Below are 16,719 nucleotides of genomic sequence, written 5' to 3'. Positions count from 1 at the left end.
TTTGGGTTTGGAAAGAAATTATATATATATATATAACATATGCAAGTATGCTATTCATGCTTTTCTTGGGTTTTGGTTTGTAACTTCTTTTAAAAGTGACCATAAACTCAAGTTCTACATGTTTCATTCATGCCTTCTAATTCATGTGAGAAGAGTGGTCTTTGGCTAATTCTCGTGCTTCCTCAGAAATTATTGGGGTAATTATCGTGAATTGGAAGGCTATGTCATGTGCAGCGCAAGTGATGCCCACTTGTGTTCATTTGGGTTTGACCCATTTTGTCTGGATTTCATGATCCCACATACATCATGAATGGGCATGTGGGTCCATTGAATATGGTATATTCGGCATATGATCTGAAACTAGGTTTGGATCCTTTTGGGCAAGCCCCTATGGCCTATAGGCCTAGGTTTGGACCTAACTCCACCTAACTTTGCTTTTGGCGTTCAACAACAACAAAAAAGAAAAAAACATGCTTTTGGTTCTTCTGTCAATACATACAAAAATTGGGTCTACAAAACCCACAAAGGAAAGTCTAGAAATTCCATTAGAACTAAGGAGCCTAAAATATTCAAAGCATATGATCTTATTATTATCAGAGTGGAGAATTGTAGTTACAATCCGAATTCAACTCTCGTCTTTTTCTTAGGTCTATTCTAGTTTGGTAGTTCCTTACTCTCATGTTTGAATTAATAAAAAATTGAATTCTACATCATCTTTATTGAGTAAGATGTTCACATACCTAGTTGAATATTTTGTCATTCAGATCCCAACCCTCTCTCTCTCTCCTCCATAGAGAAGAACAAAAAGGTAAGCTATATGTGCAGCTATGCTCCTTATTTAGTGCAGGATTCAAAGGTAACAACTGAGAACACTCAATGAGAGAGAGAGAGAGAGAGGAAAAAAAAAAAAAAAAAAGTCTTTGGTCCACTAAAGACCAACTGAGGGAATGGGAATCATGAAAGAACCCACTTTGAATGCCTTGCCCTTTTCCTAATTCCAACGCCCAAAACCCACACTTTCAAACCTCTAATTTGCCAACTTTTCAAAAAGCAAGGAACAAATGCAAGGCCCACAAAAGATTACAAAACACTTCTTTTTGGGTTAATGTGTTTTTGTTTGTATGAAATTTTAGCATGTGAATGGTAAAATATTGAAAACTAATCATTTTAATCACTAAGTATAATTATAAATAAATAAAAGCTTAATGGGATTGGTGCTTCACATGACAACTTGCCTGCCCAATTTGATCGTCACCATCGACGACAAAAGTTTTGCCAATCATGATCCACATCAACCAATACAACTTGCCTGCCCAATTTGGATGCAACAATATAATATTTCTCTGTGATTCAAGGGTTCAAGTTTTCACAACTGATGAGTAAATTTGGAATTTACCACAGTGAATTCATATGCTTTTTTATTTTTGCCTTGTACGTATTCTGCAGAAACTACTGAAAATGTTGCACTCTAACCCCAATATTATAGAGTAAAAGAAACTAGGATAGAGACTTGGTTGTCTGTCTTCTTAACATGTGGTCAACCTTTAGGAAAAGTTTGTAGGGATGAGAGTTGAATATTGAATTCGCAATGACAACCACACTTTCATGTCTTGCCAAATTGTGATGAATTTGATCCTTTTCTTCAATGATAATTCATCACATCAATATCAGTGCACCAAAAAGATAAATGACAACCAAATATATATGTGTGTGTTGATCCCTTCAGTCTAAAATAGAAATATTAGTCTATACATCCATTGTTATTTGATAGTTTGGAGAAGTTATATAAATGATAAACTTGAATTTGTTAAAAGATAAATAAGGATATTGCTTGATTATAGAAATTAACATTGTTTAATTTTAACCTTTGACGCATGATTATCAACTAGCTCTTAGTTTAGTGGTACTTATCTTCTCAATATTGAAAGAAATTTCGAGTTCGAATTCCCCTATATATAATTAATTTTTAATTAAAATGTAATTTTCTCACTTGTATGCACATCTATACCATGAAGTTCTTTAAATAACTTTTTATTCCATGACAAGAAGTTATACATGATACCAATTATGCGAGCAATTTCCTTATGTTTTTTGCTTCTCCATGTCACTAAATTACCTTCCATAAATGTGAAATAACCATATGTGGATCTTATATATGTTATGTCCCAATCTACATTTGTATAACCATCAATATTCATATGACCATATTTTGAGAACATAAGTCATTTTTCGGGTGCAGACTTCAAATATATAAGTATTCAAAGAACTGCATTTATGTGGTCTTCACTTGGATAATGCATAAATTGACTAATTAACTACGCTCAACGCATAAACAATGTTTGGTTGAGTACGTGACAAATAGATCAATCTTTCCACTAACCTTTGGTATCTTTCTTTGTTAGGTGGAACTTGATCTAAGTATTCTCCAAGATGATGATTTTCAACAATAAGAGTGTCTATAGGTTTGCAATCTAGCATTCACGTGTCTGTCAACAAGTCCAAGACTTATTTTCATTGAGAGAGAAATATGTCTTGCTTTGATCGAACCATCTCAATCCCCAAGAAATACTTAAGTTTACCTAGATTTTTCATCTCAAATTCAGTAGCCAAATAGTCTTGCAGTTGAGATATGTGCAAAGTCGTAATATATGCAACAGAAGATACATATGGTATAGTCTGGGTTGGTATATGGGTCAAGATATGATTCAAAATATGAGTCGAGATCTGGCACGGAGTTTGATTTAGGATCTGGGTTGGGATTTGAGTCTTGGTCGATGTGGTCTGAATCGGGTCGGGATTTGGGCATAAGTTTGATTTGAGGTCATTTTCAGAACTGGGTCATTCTTGACATCAATTCTTCTAAGATCGGTTGGAGTTGAGACCTGGTTCTGTATCTTCAAAAACTGGGTCATCTGGGTCGCCAATTCCTCAAGGTTCTTGGTCGGGGCCCGATTTTGAATCTTCAAAAATTGGGTCATTTGAGTATTCAATTCTTCTAGTTTCTAGGTCTGTGTGGTAGAGGAATTGGTGGTGCTACCTCCATGGGGGATGATTGGATCTTGATCCCCCATGGCAACGTCAACGTGTGGTTGGCTAGGTTTTAGCAACAATCTCAAGATCGCCACTCTGATACTATGTTAAAATATGAGAAACTATGAGAGAATATTGTTTATGAGAATTTTCTATATATTCTTCTCCTTTTATGAGGTCATATTTATAGTACACATAAAACCTTAAAGGCTAAGGAGAGTAATAACTCATAATTTTATTTATGGTAGGAAATCAAAAGTAAAAGGAAAATCAATTACAATTAATATAAAAATTCTTAATTTGCCAGAAAAATCACAAATCGAGCCAACATATATATATCATCTTTTGGCATGAAAAGGAACACTATTAATTCTTGACATGTCTATCTCTTCCGCGTGTGTGAAATGTCCTTTTCATTTGACTAAGAGAAAACAGAGAAATGAAGTCCTTGAATTCTTCATGAATCATATGAATGTGACATATCATGATGGTGTGACTCCACTATGTTGGACATAAACTGATAAAATACGATAGACTATGACTTATAATACCCTTGCCCTATGCAAATGTCTTCTAGTTTCGACAAACTCAAAAAATTATTGTAGCAAGAGTTTCAATCTTTTACATAAAATATCTCCTCCCCCCTCTTAAAGCATAGATAGAACATCAAAAGTTGATGCTGCCAACACGAAAAACAGAAGAAGAAAAAAAAAATTTGGCAAGTACAGAGATTCATTGTTATAATCATAAAAAAAGATTGTGAAAGTACATGAATTTAGCCCCATTGGTAAGTTGAGATGGTGGGAGAAGAGTTACTATAAAGATATAGACCATATGATCAACATAAATGAGAAAAGAATATTGGAATTAAAGAAATCATTTCATTTTCTTGTTTGGATCTCTTTTTCATTTTATTTTCAAGTGATAATAAATAGAGAGAAAAGAAAACTAATGAATTTCAAATGACCCAATACATATATAGTTACTCAAATGTATCGCCCCGCTACGTATATGGTTACTCAAATATGTTGCATATGATTTCAAATATATTCAATTTAACGGTTCCAATTTTCCAATTTTGTAACAAATTTAGGCTTGTCGTCCAATTCAAATAAATTCTTTTAAATCGAATGAAGCCTAATAATTTTTATTTATTTATTTTCCGTTAATAGAACAAAGCGTGAAGAAACAATTCCAAGGGGGACTGCAAATTTACAGACTGGGAGGAGCAGCAGAGAACAGCAGAAGCGAACCACTCACTGACTTGGTGCTACTTGGTCTCTGAGTCTCTTCATTATTCCCCCAGTCGTCGTCGTAACCCCGAAACCCTTCTTCACGCTATTGTCAATTATTGACTTGAAGAAACGCCATGCACACACACTAGTACTGAATCCATCGACATCTTCATGCACGCCAAGTCTGCCTCATTCGTCGTTTTCTTCTTTCTCCAACCTTCTTCTTAACTCATCATCATATGGTTTATTTTTATTATCAATTGCTTTGAATTTAAATTGGTTAAAACTTGCTTCATTTCTTGTGTGTGAATGTTATGGTGAGATATTGAGATGGGATCCTTCTTCCCACGCTCCCTTCATATGCTTTCATTTTGCTATTCATCATATCATGTTCGAACTCGTTTGAGACTGTTTTTGTAGGAACGACTTATGTTTATAAAGTTTTATATTGAAAGCACGTGAAAAATTTAATTGAAAATTCACGTATTTATTGAAAAAACACTTGGAAGTGTTTCTTCAAGCACATGCTAAATGAATTTTCAAAAATGCTTTTATCCCATAAAGGATTTTAAGTTTTTTTTGACAAATGTTGTTAAAAGTACTTTTAGCCGTTACAAAAACCCATTGAATGTCCAAGACTTCTCATAACGATTTTTTTTTTTCCTAATAATGACTACTATTGATCAACAATATATACAAACAAGACCATAACAACACAACAAAAGAAATTGTATTAACTTGTTATATGCCAAAGGTTTGTAGCTCAAGTGATTAGACGGATATATTCATGCAGCTGACATCGCGGAAAAGTTGAGGCCAAAACATTTATCTTGATAATCAATTAATATTAAACAGAAAATTACTTCATAGTAACAAGTAAACTTTTCTCTATTTAACTTGTACACACATGATACATGCATATAGATCAATTATATAATATAATGTAGGTATACTTTTTAGTTTGATCATGGCTGCATTATTTCTACGAATAATACCTGTCATCAGAATTTCCAAATAACAAACTACGTATGGTGTGGTAGACCCTATGCCTTTCCTTCTTTTAATTCTTTTGGTGCATTACTCTTCTTAGTGGCCCAAAGACCGCCCCCAAAAAAAACCATCATTTTCACATCATACATGAATATATATATATATATAAGAGATTTTGTTTATATACAAAATAAAAAAGGAGAATTTGTATGAGGTCAATATTGTTGGCATTATATGGATCTTTAAAACCAAGAGGAAAATAAAAATCCATCTTATATGTTGGGAGAAAATCAATCACCAAAGGCATACATTTTTAAAAAAAAATTAGCTTTCAATATTTGAAGTTAAGATTGTTTAGGTCCGTTTAGTTCGATGAAAAGATTTGATAGGAAATAATTTCTCTTGTCTTTCCCAAGGGATGAGAAATAGAAGATTCATTTCCCATGTTTGGTGATGTTAGGAAAGTAACTAGAAAATACCATTTTATTTCCTTTCACATATTTGGTTCGCACAGGAATGTAAAACAAAGTTGTTTAATTTTTCAATTATAGCCATATGAAATCAAATAAAAAAAGAACGCATTTAATGCTATATTGTAATTCTAAATTATTAATTGAGACAAAATGATAATGAAAAATGTGTATTTAATGTTGGCTCATTTTTCCAAACTTTCCAATGAGAAAGGAACAAAACCCAAGGGGGGAGGAGGGCTTCACTTTCCCTCTTACTTTTTCATGTGTCAGGCAACCATTTCTCATACATACACTTACTAATCATGGGAAAACAATTTTTCATCACCAAGCCTCATTTCTCATGAACCAAACGCAGCCTTAAAGTTTTACTAGAATTGATCGCTAGGAGTAGTAGGATTGTAAACATTAGAGTAGGTTTAGGGCTGAAAATTCTATTCCAAAAAAAATTTCAAAATTTCAATATCCATTTTGATTCGGAAAACTTGGAATTTTCAGAATTTTTGGAAAATTTTGGAATTTATATATTTCGGATTTTTTTGGAAAATTTCGGAAACTAGTTCAAAATTTCAAACATGCGCCCAACCATTTGAATGATTAAAATTCTCTAAAAATTTAAAACTCATATTGAACACTTGAAAAAAAAAATATTTATATTCTAGTACTTGGATGTTGTTATCCTTTATGGAATAATTTGTCCATGTCTTTTTGGGTCATTAAATTATATTTAGTTTAGGGAGCATTTTTGCTCACCACTTTAACCAATGTGTAACCTTATCACCATTCTCAACATTTGACATGTGTCCATTGACATAACCATAGTTCCATAAATATAAAGTAAAGAGTTAACTATGATTATACCAATGGACAAGAGTCAAGTGTTAAAAATAGTGGTGAGGGTACACATTGGGTTAAAGTGGTGAACAAAAATATTTTCCTATTGTTTAATATGAAATTAATATTTTTATCTAGTATAAGCCTGAAACCCCAATATATTTTGAAATCTCGATATCCATTCCAATTACAATCCAACTTTTTTCGGAATTTTCAGAATTTGGAACTTTCATATGACAGAATTGATTTAGACTTGCCAAAATTGGAAAATTTTGAATCGGAATCGGATTTTCCAATCTAACTTGCACTATATAAATGAAAATTCCTTAATGAAAAGATCTGGTATTGCCTAATATCCTCATTATTTGTTTTTTTTTTTCTTCTGAAAATATCCTCATTAATTGTTAAGATATTTGAAATGGGAGATTCTTTTCCTTCCAATTTCATATGCAATAGGGAGGGGGGACAATACAATGGATTCAGAGCCTCTATATTTAACATCCGTGCATTTACACGCATTTAAGAGAATGTTAATCATTAGATTAATCTAATGAACTTTAATAAGTCCACATCATCATAATTGTATTGAACCAAAAATAACCATTATTTGTACCTTATATTTATCCAATAACTCTGAGAAAAAAAAAAAAGGGGTATCCCAGCAAGCAGCAACCATCTTCCCCGCAGGAAAATAAAAAACCATCTTCCCCGACCTAGCCTCCTACCCTCACTGCCAGCCATGGCAGCCATCCCTTACTCTCTTTTCCTCACACACACACCTTTTTTACCAGGTTCTATAGTTGGAAGGCACATATAAGATTTTCATATGCAGTACTTGTGGCCAATTAATTTTCATTTATGAATTTGCATATTTAATTGCAGTACTCTGTTAAGAAGATATGGGGTTCATAAAATCTCTTCTTAGGCCTTGTTGAGAGTTAGTGATCCCAAATCGAGGGAGATAAAGAGAGACAGAGCGAGAGAGGCAACCACGGCTGTTCCTGGGGGTAGGGTGTTGCGTGGTGGGGTATTTTATTTATTTTATTTTTTATTTCAAAGTTATTGGATCGATATGATAAGGTGCAAATGGTTACTTTTAGTTTAATACAAGTATGATGATGTGGACTTATTAAAATTCATTATATTAATTTAATGGTTAATATTCTCTTAAATGCGTGTAAATACACAAATGCTAAATGTTGAGGCTCGGGATCCTAAGAGCATCCACAATGATGCTATCTATTTCTTAGCTAAAATTTGGCTAAAAATATAAGAAAACTATTTTAGAAGCTCTCTAAAAAATTTCAACTCCAACTATACTCCCTAATTTGGAGAGTGATAAATGCTATAACTCTTTTTTGATTGGTCCATCTTTATTAAAAAATAAAATAAAAAATAGTTAGCATTAAATAAAGGTTTGAAATACTCATTAAATAAAACAGTATCAAATTATAAGGAGCCACTAGGAGTCCTTTCTCTCTCCTCAGATTTAGGAGCTCCTAGAGGACTCCATATTTTAGGAGGTGAATAGGGAGCGTGATTGGAGTTACATTTTTACGATTCCTCCCTAAAATTTGTCTAAGGAGGTGGTTTAGGGAGCCTATTGTGGATGCTCTAATACAATCAAAGCGATGGATAATAATAATTTCCTTAACTCCCATATGTATAGGTAATTTTTTTTAAAGACATTTCCTATTGAGAGAGGAATAATATACTAAATTCACACACACACTATGGCCTCGTTTGGTTAATGGGAAAAGAGATTTAGGAATGAGAAATCAATTGATTTCTCATGTTTGGTAAGTCTAGGTATGGGAAATCGTTGCCTGGCTCATGGGAAAGTAGAGGGAAATTGAATCCATCCTCCTAACTTGGGTTTTGTTTTCCCTCATCATGGGAAAGTTTGGGAAAATGAGCTAACATTAAATACATATTTTTTATGACTATTTTATCCCCATTAACAATTTAGAATTACAATATATCATTAAATGCATTTTTTTATTTGATTTAATATGGGTATAATTGAAAATTTATACAAACTTTGTTTTCCATTCCTACTCAAAACAAACATGGGAAAGGAAATAAAATGATATTTCCCGATTACTTTCTCAGCATTACCAAACGTGGGAAAAGAATCTTCAATTCTCATTCCTTGGGGAATGACATGGGAAATGATTTCCCCTCAATTTCATTCCATGAACCAAATAGGGCCTATATGAATGCTAGGACTCAAACCTAAGATCTTTATTGGGGGAGCAATTGCACTCAACCACTACACTAGTGAGTCCTTTGCTTTATTGGTAGATTTTTTTTAAAAAAAGAATTTATGTTTCTTAAATTCATTTTATTAAAAAAGAGGAATTCAAACTCAAAAGCTCTGAAAAAAAAAAATTTGAGAAAAAAAACCACAAATCGAGTAAGTTGGTATTTCTTAATGGGATCATTTTTCTCACCACTTTAAAGCCAAAGTGTATCCTTTCATCGCCCTTCTCAACACTTGATACGAGTCCAATGATGACAATTTTACTCACGGGTAACGGATTTCGCAGGCATTCGACCCTAATGGATTAGGTATGAAGGATAAAAAAATGGGTATAGGAACGAGTATGAGGAATTTTTGGGTATGGTGTTCGGGGAGGGTTGGGGATGATATTGAATCCCCGACCGAAACCCTCCCCATTTGGAATATATATATATATATATATTTATATTATAGTATATATAAATAGGATATTAAAGTGATTGTGCCAACTAAGTTTTATATTTCCTATTATTATATTAAATATTTATATAATTTATACGAATCTTAAGACACACTACTTATATATTTAACTAACTTCCAGTCAATACTTTTTCTTTCAACAAAGTAGTTTTATATTGGGGTTTTTTTTTTTTGGGTAATGGGGTGGGTCGGGGAACCCATTCCCCAATGAAGGTGGGGACAGGAAATCCCTGATATGAATATTATGGGTATGAAGATGTGGATGAGGGAAAAAAACTTAACAAGGATGGGAATGACATGCTCACCCCCAATTCGATCCATTGCCATCCCCTAACCATAGTTCTATAAATACAAAATAAAGAGTTAACTATGGTTATACTAATGAACACGTGTTAAGAATAGTAGTATAAATATACCTTGAATTAAAGTAATAAGTAAAAATATTTTCATTTCTTAATTACTTCACCATTCAATAAAAGAGTGATATAACATGCCTTTACTAGATTATAAACGAAAATTTCATTAGCTCCAAATTATATATGTCAAATTCCTCATATCACGTGTAGAAAAAAATGTAATTTTAATTTTCCGTGAAATTATTGCATCCTTTATCCTTCAACTTTTGGATTGTGCAGACCCATCAGCCATCACAACATGAAAATCATTCCAATAAGAAAAGAGAAATCATGACATGACTGCAGCACTCCCAAATTATCAAATCAATAAAATGGAAAAAAAAAAAATTATTATTATCGACTAGCTATAAGTTGAGTGTTACTTCTTTTTTATAAAATTTAAATTTAAGTTTTTTTTTAGTATAAGTAATAGTCTAAAGTAATTTGAGTTGAGTATTATTGACTAACTCTAAGTTAAGTGTTACTAACTATTTAGTTCTGTCAAAGAAAAGGATAGTCTAAACTACTCACTAGATGCGGATTAAATCAGTTGGTCAGTAAACCTGCTCTCTTACATCAAGTTCAAATCTTAACCCAATTCACATTTGAAAAAAGAAAAGAAAAGAAAAGGAAAACACCATTATTATCTAAAATGAAAAAAGTCCAAACCTGACTACACGCGCCAAAAAAGCGTCTGCTGATTTTCACACACCCAAAGGGGAGGCTGATGAGTGACGAGTCTGATGACCCTGTAACACACTAGACAGAGTGCGAGGCGCGAGAAGAGAGAGAGAGTCACCATCTTTGAAAAGAAGTGTAGCGTAAAGCAGGAACACGCGCGGGCCCTACGTGTTGGGGTCCACTTTCCTCTTCCGGTGGGTCCCCTTCTAGCTCTCTCTGTCTCTCTCCTCATCTAGTCTCTCTTTCTCTTTCTCTCTCTCTCTCTCTCTCTCGCAGAGGCTCAGCTTACTAATAAAGTGCGCGCAGCCCATACAAAAAAGCAAAAGCTGTAAACAAGCCTGTAATTACAACCACCATAATCGCTTGATAAAGCTTTTGTGGTTTCAGTCTTTCACATAGACAGACAGAGCTATAGAGAGAGAAAAGTTAGAGAGAGAGAACTCTGGTCGCTGTGGCTCTGGAAAATTGAACAAAAAGAAGAAAAAAAACCTCGACATTTCATTTATAGCTTTTATTTTTTTGGAGAAAAAAAGAGGTACGAGAGAGAGCTCTGTGAAAACCCTAAATTGGGAAGCTGACGCTTTAGATTTTCGTTGCTCTTATTGTGCACAGGGATCGTCGGTACGAATTCGTGTTCTGCTTCGTTTTGCTCTGGTGCGTTGTCGTTTCGGTTCATTTTCTGCTGGGAATTTCCTCTGATTATTTTATTTATCTTTTAAATTTGGTTGCGGGGAGGGGGCTGTTTCGAGATCTTTCTCTGTTCTCACTGTCTATGGATTCCACATTCTCTGTCTCAGTTACTTTCTTTTGAAAGAAAAAATGTTGGTTTTATAAGGGTGTGGCTTGGAAATGAAGGTTTTGCTTCTTTGACCTTGTGGGTTCTGCTTTTTATATCTTTGGTTAGGTTTTAATATGCTATATATGTACCATTTCCGTAATTGTAGTGGACTGTGAGTGAAGTTAGGAATTTGAGGAGCCACTGATTGATTCTTAGTTTTCTCTGATCAGGTTGGGTTTCTAGAAACTTTGACAATTGCAGTTTCGTGATTGAAGGGTTTTGTGGTTTGAGTTACTGATTGTGGGAAGGACTATGCAACTGTAGACATTTCATATTTTTATTTTTTATTTTCTTCCTATTTTCTGTTCAAATTTGTGCTAGTTTACATCATATTTAGGTAGAAAAAGAAAATGAACACCAGGCATTTCAATTTCTTGTCCTTGTTGTGGGTTGGTAGTATCTGGGTGCATTACTTTTTAAATGAATCTTTATTATTTTTAATATTATTTCTATTAGTGCTGCCGTCAAAGACTTGGAGTGCTGTTTGTTTGCTGATTAAGATGGAATAGAATTAAGTACTGTTTAGTGGACTACCTACGCACTAAGATCTGACCATATATGTGAAGAATCCTGTAAGCTAAATCTTGATTTACTTTACTTTGCAGAATTGTTTCGATTTGGAGATTTTCTATGAGATACACCATTGTTGGATATGGAGAGGGTTTCAGAATCAAAGGTGCTTCCTGGGAAATTGCCCCTCGTAGGTGAGGTACCGTATACTCGTTCGACATCAACAAGAGTAGTGGGTCATGTGTCAAGTGTGCGCTCTGGTTTGGTGAGAGAAGATGTTGCTTCTGCAAGAGACAGAGGTCATTTATCCAATGGGCGCTTGGGCTTGGTGAGAGAAGAAATTGCATTGGCAAGGCAAATGGCTGAGTTATCGAATGTGCATTCTCTTATGGTAAAAGATGTAAGATCTAATGCACGGGAGTCTCAAGATTCAGACTCGCCAATACCTCTAAGAACAAGGAAAGGAAAGATCTCTTTCCCAGAAGAGGAAGAACTTATGTCTGACTCTCTTACATTTAAGGGAAGCGGAGATTCGTTTGATGAAGGGGGCCCTAGTTCTTTCTCTGGGGTTAGTCACCCTCCAGAACCTGTTGATATGGATTTAATGAAAACAGTGTATGTACCTATTGGTCAGAATAAGTCTGAAGCTGGATGCTTGATGAAGAGCTTATCTAGGAAAGGCCCTTTCCTTGAAGATCTTTCCCTCCGGGTTCCTGCTAAGAAACCAAATCCAATTGTCCTTTCCCCTTCAGAAAGCTTGATTGAAGAACCCAATGACTTAGGTGCATTGTCTCCACCGTTTGCGGTTCCCCGTGCATCACAAAATACAGATAATTCACTCCCTCCAGATTCTGAGGAGAAGGAGTGTGTTTGGGATGCTTCTTTGCCTCCGAGTGGCAATGTAAGTCCTCTTAGTAGCATCGATAGTACTGGTGTTGTCACTGCTATGAGCATTGTCAATAGCTGCACCGGTACATACAGGAGTGATGCACTCACAAGTGATGGCATGCTTAGCATTGATAGGAACTGTGAAAGTACCAAAGGGAGTGTTAGAGGGGATTCACTTGAGAGTGCAAAAACTAGTGTTAGTCGAGCAAGTGATAGTAGTGGCCTTAGTGATGACAGCAACTGGAGCAACATTACTGGGAGTGCCAATAAGCCCCATAAAGGAAATGACCCTAGATGGAAGGCTATTCTTGCAATTCGAGTTCGGGATGGGATTTTGGGTATGAGCCATTTTAAATTACTCAAACGGCTTGGTTGCGGTGATATTGGTAGTGTCTATCTTTCAGAACTGAGTGGAACACGCTGTTATTTTGCAATGAAAGTAATGGACAAGGCATCCCTTGCAAGCAGGAAGAAGTTAACTAGGGCCCAGACGGAAAGGGAGATTTTGCAACTGCTGGACCATCCATTCCTTCCAACTTTATACACACATTTTGAGACCGACAGGTTCTCATGTTTGGTCATGGAATATTGTCCAGGTGGTGATTTGCACACTCTGAGGCAACGGCAACCTGGAAAACATTTCTCGGAGTATGCTGCGAGGTATGCCTTCTATTTCAGATGCATTCTTTCAGCTGTCTAAAGTATTAGACTGTTAGTAATTTTGATGACGAAGGGAGCCTCCTATCTAAATGACTGTTAATCTTTCTTTCTTTGTGTTGATCTATATCTTTTTGCATTTAGGACGTTGCATTTTTGAAGGTTTTCCAACATGGTAATTGTTAAGCGAAACGAAATTAGCAAGTGAGCACTCTGTTTGCCATCCACGAAGTCCTTTTTTATATGCTTATCTGGACAAACTGATGCGATTTTTTTTTCTTTCTAAAAGATCATTTAGATTTAGAGACACAGTTTCATCTCTTTGATATTTCTCGTACTTTGAGACATGTTGGTTTCGGAAAATACTTTTCTCTATTTTACACTAATACAATACAAACTCAACTAATATGTTCATTAGTTAGAAAAACTTCATAATGGGCTTACAGCCAGTGTAAACTTTCGACTGAGGGAGCTGGATGTCCATTCTCTGATAAATATGATACTTCTATATGCTGCTTTAGTCCATTTTCATATTCAGTTAAGGTCCTTCACACTCATTTGCTATCGCCTTTGTCTGTTTTGGAAAACTTCACAATGTGACTTATCTCTATCACACTGTTTGGATTTGTTCCGCACTTTATGGAAATGATAGAGTGCAAAGTCCCATGCTAGTTCTAGATGTTATTAACTCACTATATTTTATTCATCCAGTTCATCTACTCTGAGTTTGAATTCAAATACTGTATGAAACTGATCAACCTGTCAACAATAAAAACTATGTTATGGGAACAAGAGGCTGAGTAACATATTGAAGTATTAGGCTTTGAAAGTTGGGCTATTTATGCTTGGAGACCTTTTTGAGTGTTCACAAAAATGATGAAAATATCAATCAACAATTAAAAATGTACCATGAACAAGGAACTGCAACACACATCAAAATATTAAGCTTTGAAAGTGTCGCTGTTTGTTCTTGCTTGGACCTTTTGTCAATGTATAATAAAATTTTTGTGCCTTCAATTTACATAATTTTTCTACTACCTTGGCTATCCAAGCTAGAAACACTTGGAGCAATGATTTGCAAGTTGGACCATCCATTCGAATATTTTTCCCTTTTGTTCCCTTTGAAAGGTTGTTACTGCATTGGAGCGTCTTTCTTTAAAGCCTCATTTCCAAATACAACCAACAATTACTTCATCTATCAGGATTATGCGCTGATTCAATGCAGTATAGATTATTCATGTTTGAGAATTTCGTTCTGTTTTCCTTTTGTGTGGAAGATTAGATGCCGCCGCTTTACCAATCTGCTATATTAAGCTAGTCCTTACTTAAAGTAGGCAGGCGAGTGATATACTCATCTATCTTTGCTCTTGCAGATTCTATGCTGCTGAGGTTCTGTTGGCACTAGAGTATTTACACATGCTTGGAGTTGTCTACAGGGACTTGAAACCTGAAAACGTGCTTGTCCGTGACGACGGCCACATAATGCTTTCAGATTTTGACCTTTCCCTGAGATGCGCTGTTTCACCAACCCTGATAAGAACTTCATTTGATTCTGATCCTTCAAAACGAGGAGCAGGTGGTGCATTCTGTGTCCAACCTGCATGTATTGAGCCCTCATCAGTGTGCATTCAACCTGCTTGTTTTATCCCTAGGTTCTTTCCTCAGAAAAGCAAGAAGAACCGAAAACCTCGAGCTGAGCCTGGGTTTGCCACCAATGCACTTCCAGAGCTTGTTGCAGAGCCTACTCAAGCTCGGTCTATGTCCTTTGTTGGAACCCATGAATACCTAGCCCCTGAAATTATTAAGGGAGAAGGCCATGGAAGTGCAGTCGATTGGTGGACGTTTGGTATATTCTTGCATGAATTACTGTATGGCAAAACTCCTTTTAAAGGCTCAGGAAACCGTGCTACATTGTTCAATGTGGTGGGGCAGCAACTCAAATTCCCAGATTCACCAGCAACTAGTTATGCAGGCCGCGATCTAATTCGGGGATTGCTAGTGAAAGAGCCACAACACCGGCTTGGGGTGAAAAGGGGTGCAACTGAGATCAAGCAGCATCCCTTCTTTGAAGGTGTGAACTGGGCTCTGATACGATGCAGCACACCACCAGAAGTACCAAGACCAATGGAAGCTGAGCTGCCAGGGAAATTTGGGGCAGTTGACACTGTTGGTGTCGGAAGCAACAGTAAAAGGATGGTTGGGGCAGACGTGAAGTCCGGGGGTAAATATCTAGACTTTGAGTTCTTTTAGTTTGGATCACATCACAGGATTATTGTTCTGTCATGTATTGGTACCCATCATTTAAATCGTAAAAGAGTATGCCTGATTTACTTACTGTGTTCTCTGCTAATGAACTTGAGCTTACCTAGCTTATAAAAGAAAATCCCCATTTTAATGGGGAAAACTGTCCAGTAAAATTTTATGTAGTGATAGACTTCACCTGGTTCCTTCATGATGGTCCCTTTTCGAAAGTTATCTGGATGTTACCAATTTTAAGGATGAGCTGTACGAGAAACCATTCTTGTGAAGGACCAAGGAAATAAGCAAGCAGCGATGGATTAAACTCGAAAACTATATGAACTTAATGCAATGCTTGACGCGGAGGAGTCTCTTATGAGACGAAAATCTCGGGTCTTGTGGTTGCAAAATGGAGATAGAAAGACAAGAACTATATGAGCTGCTTATCTTGAAGGTCGAGTGAGTTTCATGGACTAGAACCTGGCATGTATGCAGGAAAGTAGGAAATTTTCATATTCATTTTATTTCTATGTTTCCGGGTTTTGGTTTAAAGGACGCCACAGCACTCATATGAAGCAAGGCAACCAAGATTAATTTTTGAATTTTTTTAACTAATGAGGCCGATGGAATTCGAATTTGGGACATCTTCAACCGAGCTTGTTATGGTTAATGCTAAAGTCTGATATTGTTTTGACATTACATTAGTTAAGAAAATCTCTCATCACAATATACTACATGTTTTCACATGGAATTTACAAAAAGAAAAACACAATATAAGTCCATACTTTTCTTGAACTTTCAAGGTTCGCTACCAAGAAAGAAAATTCAGAACAAAGATATTTGAAAATGCTTGTGCTATTAGCAAAAGCAATCCAAAACAGACCCATCTCTGTAAATCCAAGTTACAAGTATAATATATTTGTTCTAGATAAAACTTTGGCCATTGACTTCTGGTTTCCAATTAAGCAGAAAAGTGCTTCCTTCGTCAAAAAAAAAAAAGCAACAAAAAAAAAAAAAGAAAAAGGAAAAAGAAGCTTTGGGCCAGTTTGGGATTGCTTTTTTTGGCCAAAAACTAGCTTCACTTTAAAGTTAAGCAGTTTAAGGTGTTTGATAAAAATAAAATATTCCGATTATTTTAAAAGCAGTGGCCTTTTGACAACAAATTTTAAAAGCAGGCTCCAGGTTGCTTTTCAAAACTGCTTTCAAAAGAAGCAGAGATGAACCTTTAATG

The 16,719-nt window shown here is 35.4% G+C and overlaps 1 protein-coding gene across 1 annotated transcript; it reads left to right on the top strand.

Annotated features, from left to right (window-relative positions):
• The first annotated feature begins 10,634 nt into the window (after positions 1 to 10,634).
• On the top strand, positions 10,635 to 15,702 carry LOC103331618 (Protein kinase superfamily protein). The gene is made up of 3 exons (XM_008234264.2): positions 10,635 to 11,011; positions 11,801 to 13,253; positions 14,624 to 15,702. The coding sequence occupies exons 2-3, from the start codon at positions 11,848 to 11,850 to the stop codon at positions 15,498 to 15,500; spliced, it is 2,283 nt and encodes a 760-aa protein (XP_008232486.2). The 5' UTR covers positions 10,635 to 11,011; positions 11,801 to 11,847; the 3' UTR covers positions 15,501 to 15,702.
• Positions 15,703 to 16,719: the final 1,017 nt, after the last annotated feature.

The sequence above is a fragment of the Prunus mume genome, linkage group LG5, assembly GCF_029339155.1.
Source record: "Prunus mume cultivar Tortuosa linkage group LG5, ASM2933915v1, whole genome shotgun sequence".
NCBI lineage: Eukaryota > Viridiplantae > Streptophyta > Magnoliopsida > Rosales > Rosaceae > Prunus > Prunus mume.
Note: the sequence above shows the minus strand (reverse complement) of the source record. Positions and strands in the feature narration are given on the sequence as shown.

Excerpts from the sequence above, each read along its gene's own strand:
- LOC103331618 (XM_008234264.2), top strand. The coding sequence starts at position 11,848 with ATGGAGAGGGTTTCAGAATCAAAGGTGCTTCCTGGGAAATTGCCCCTC. Across the intron at positions 13,254-14,623 it reads TTCTCGGAGTATGCTGCGAG|ATTCTATGCTGCTGAGGTTC; the intron begins GTATGCCTTCTA and ends TTGCTCTTGCAG.